The sequence below is a fragment of the Monodelphis domestica genome, chromosome 2, assembly GCF_027887165.1.
Source record: "Monodelphis domestica isolate mMonDom1 chromosome 2, mMonDom1.pri, whole genome shotgun sequence".
Classification (NCBI taxonomy): domain Eukaryota; kingdom Metazoa; phylum Chordata; class Mammalia; order Didelphimorphia; family Didelphidae; genus Monodelphis; species Monodelphis domestica.
In genome coordinates, this window is record NC_077228.1 from 383,789,091 (window position 1) to 383,790,430 (window position 1,340).

Below are 1,340 nucleotides of genomic sequence, written 5' to 3' on the forward strand. Positions count from 1 at the left end.
GCAAGCAATTTCTTTTACAACATGATGAACATAGAAATATATATATAATATAATAATATATGTACAACCTATATCATATTACCTGCCTTCTTGGGAAGGGGGAAGGCTGAGAGGGAGGGAGAGAATGTAGATTGAAAAGTATCAGAAAACATATTGAAAAATTGGATTGATGTGTAATCTGGAAAAAAACAAAAATTTATCATAATAAAAATATTTTTAATAAAAAATTTTAATGTGCTTTATTATAATAATAACTCTATCCACAGGGATGCGATTCCAATTTCAGCTAGCTCTCAGCAGAAATCTCACATCCATCCTTCCAGAGGCACCTTACTCAATGTCTCAAGCATTTCTCTGCTGGTGACCACTCGCCTGTGATTATAGAAGGACAGCCTTACTGCCTCTAAGGTGGCCTGTTCAAACAGATAGTAATCTAAGGACCACAGGGCATCCAAGACCCAGCTGTACCCACTGAAATCCTGATGGACTTGCTTCAGGATTTTAGCAATGTAACTGAAGTAGAAGTCTTTCTTCTTCCCAGAGACTGTCCTCATGTATCCACGTCTTTTCCCAGTCGTGATGAAGCTTCTGGGAACTGTAGCTCCTGCCCTCGGAATTTTCATCTCTGTTCCTACTTTGTTCCCCCAAAATGAATACTATTAAAGTAATGCCCTAAGATGGTTATACCTGGGCAAGATGATCTTAAACAAATAAAAGTAACAAAAAAAAACAAAGAACAATGGAAAATTCACAGTGGGTATAAGTGATTTATATCCAAATATACTTAGATAAAAATACTTAGATATTATCAAGGATATGCCTGACTTGGACAAGAGGTAAGCTAATATTGTTTTGAAAATGAGACATACGGGGCAGTTAGGTTGCTCAGAGGATTAAGAACCAGGACTAGAGATGGGATAGCCTAGGTTCAAATCTGAGTTCAGATACTTGCTAGTTGTGTAACCCTAGACAAATCACTTAATCCCACTTGCCTAGTCCTTACCATTCTTTTGTATTGGAACCACTACACAGTACTGATTCCAAGACAGAAAGTAAGGGTGTTTTTTGTTTGTTTTTTACAGAAGATAGCATATGAACACTCCAAGGAGTTCATTGAAGTAGCCAATACATTGAAAGAATAAAGAATCTAACATGTTGAGACTTTTCTTTGGAAGATTTATAGGAAAATATGAACAAGATTCACATAGGATGAGAAAGAAGCAGGGGTTTGTAATTTGCTTCAGTGAAGGAAACTGGTATGGGATGCACACTGATAACATCAAGGACCTATCAAAACATCAAAACAAAGCAAAGAATTCTTAAAATTTTACAGACTTTGA

At 36.3% G+C, this 1,340-nt stretch overlaps 1 protein-coding gene across 1 annotated transcript; it reads right to left on the bottom strand.

Moving 5' to 3' along the window:
- Nucleotides 1–305: 305 nt before the first annotated feature.
- On the bottom strand, nt 306–623 carry LOC103101203 (histone H2A.N-like). The gene has a single exon (XM_007485206.2). It carries the CDS (start codon nt 621–623, stop codon nt 306–308), a length of 318 nt encoding a protein of 105 aa, XP_007485268.2.
- Between the last annotated feature and the right edge of the window lie 717 nt (nt 624–1,340).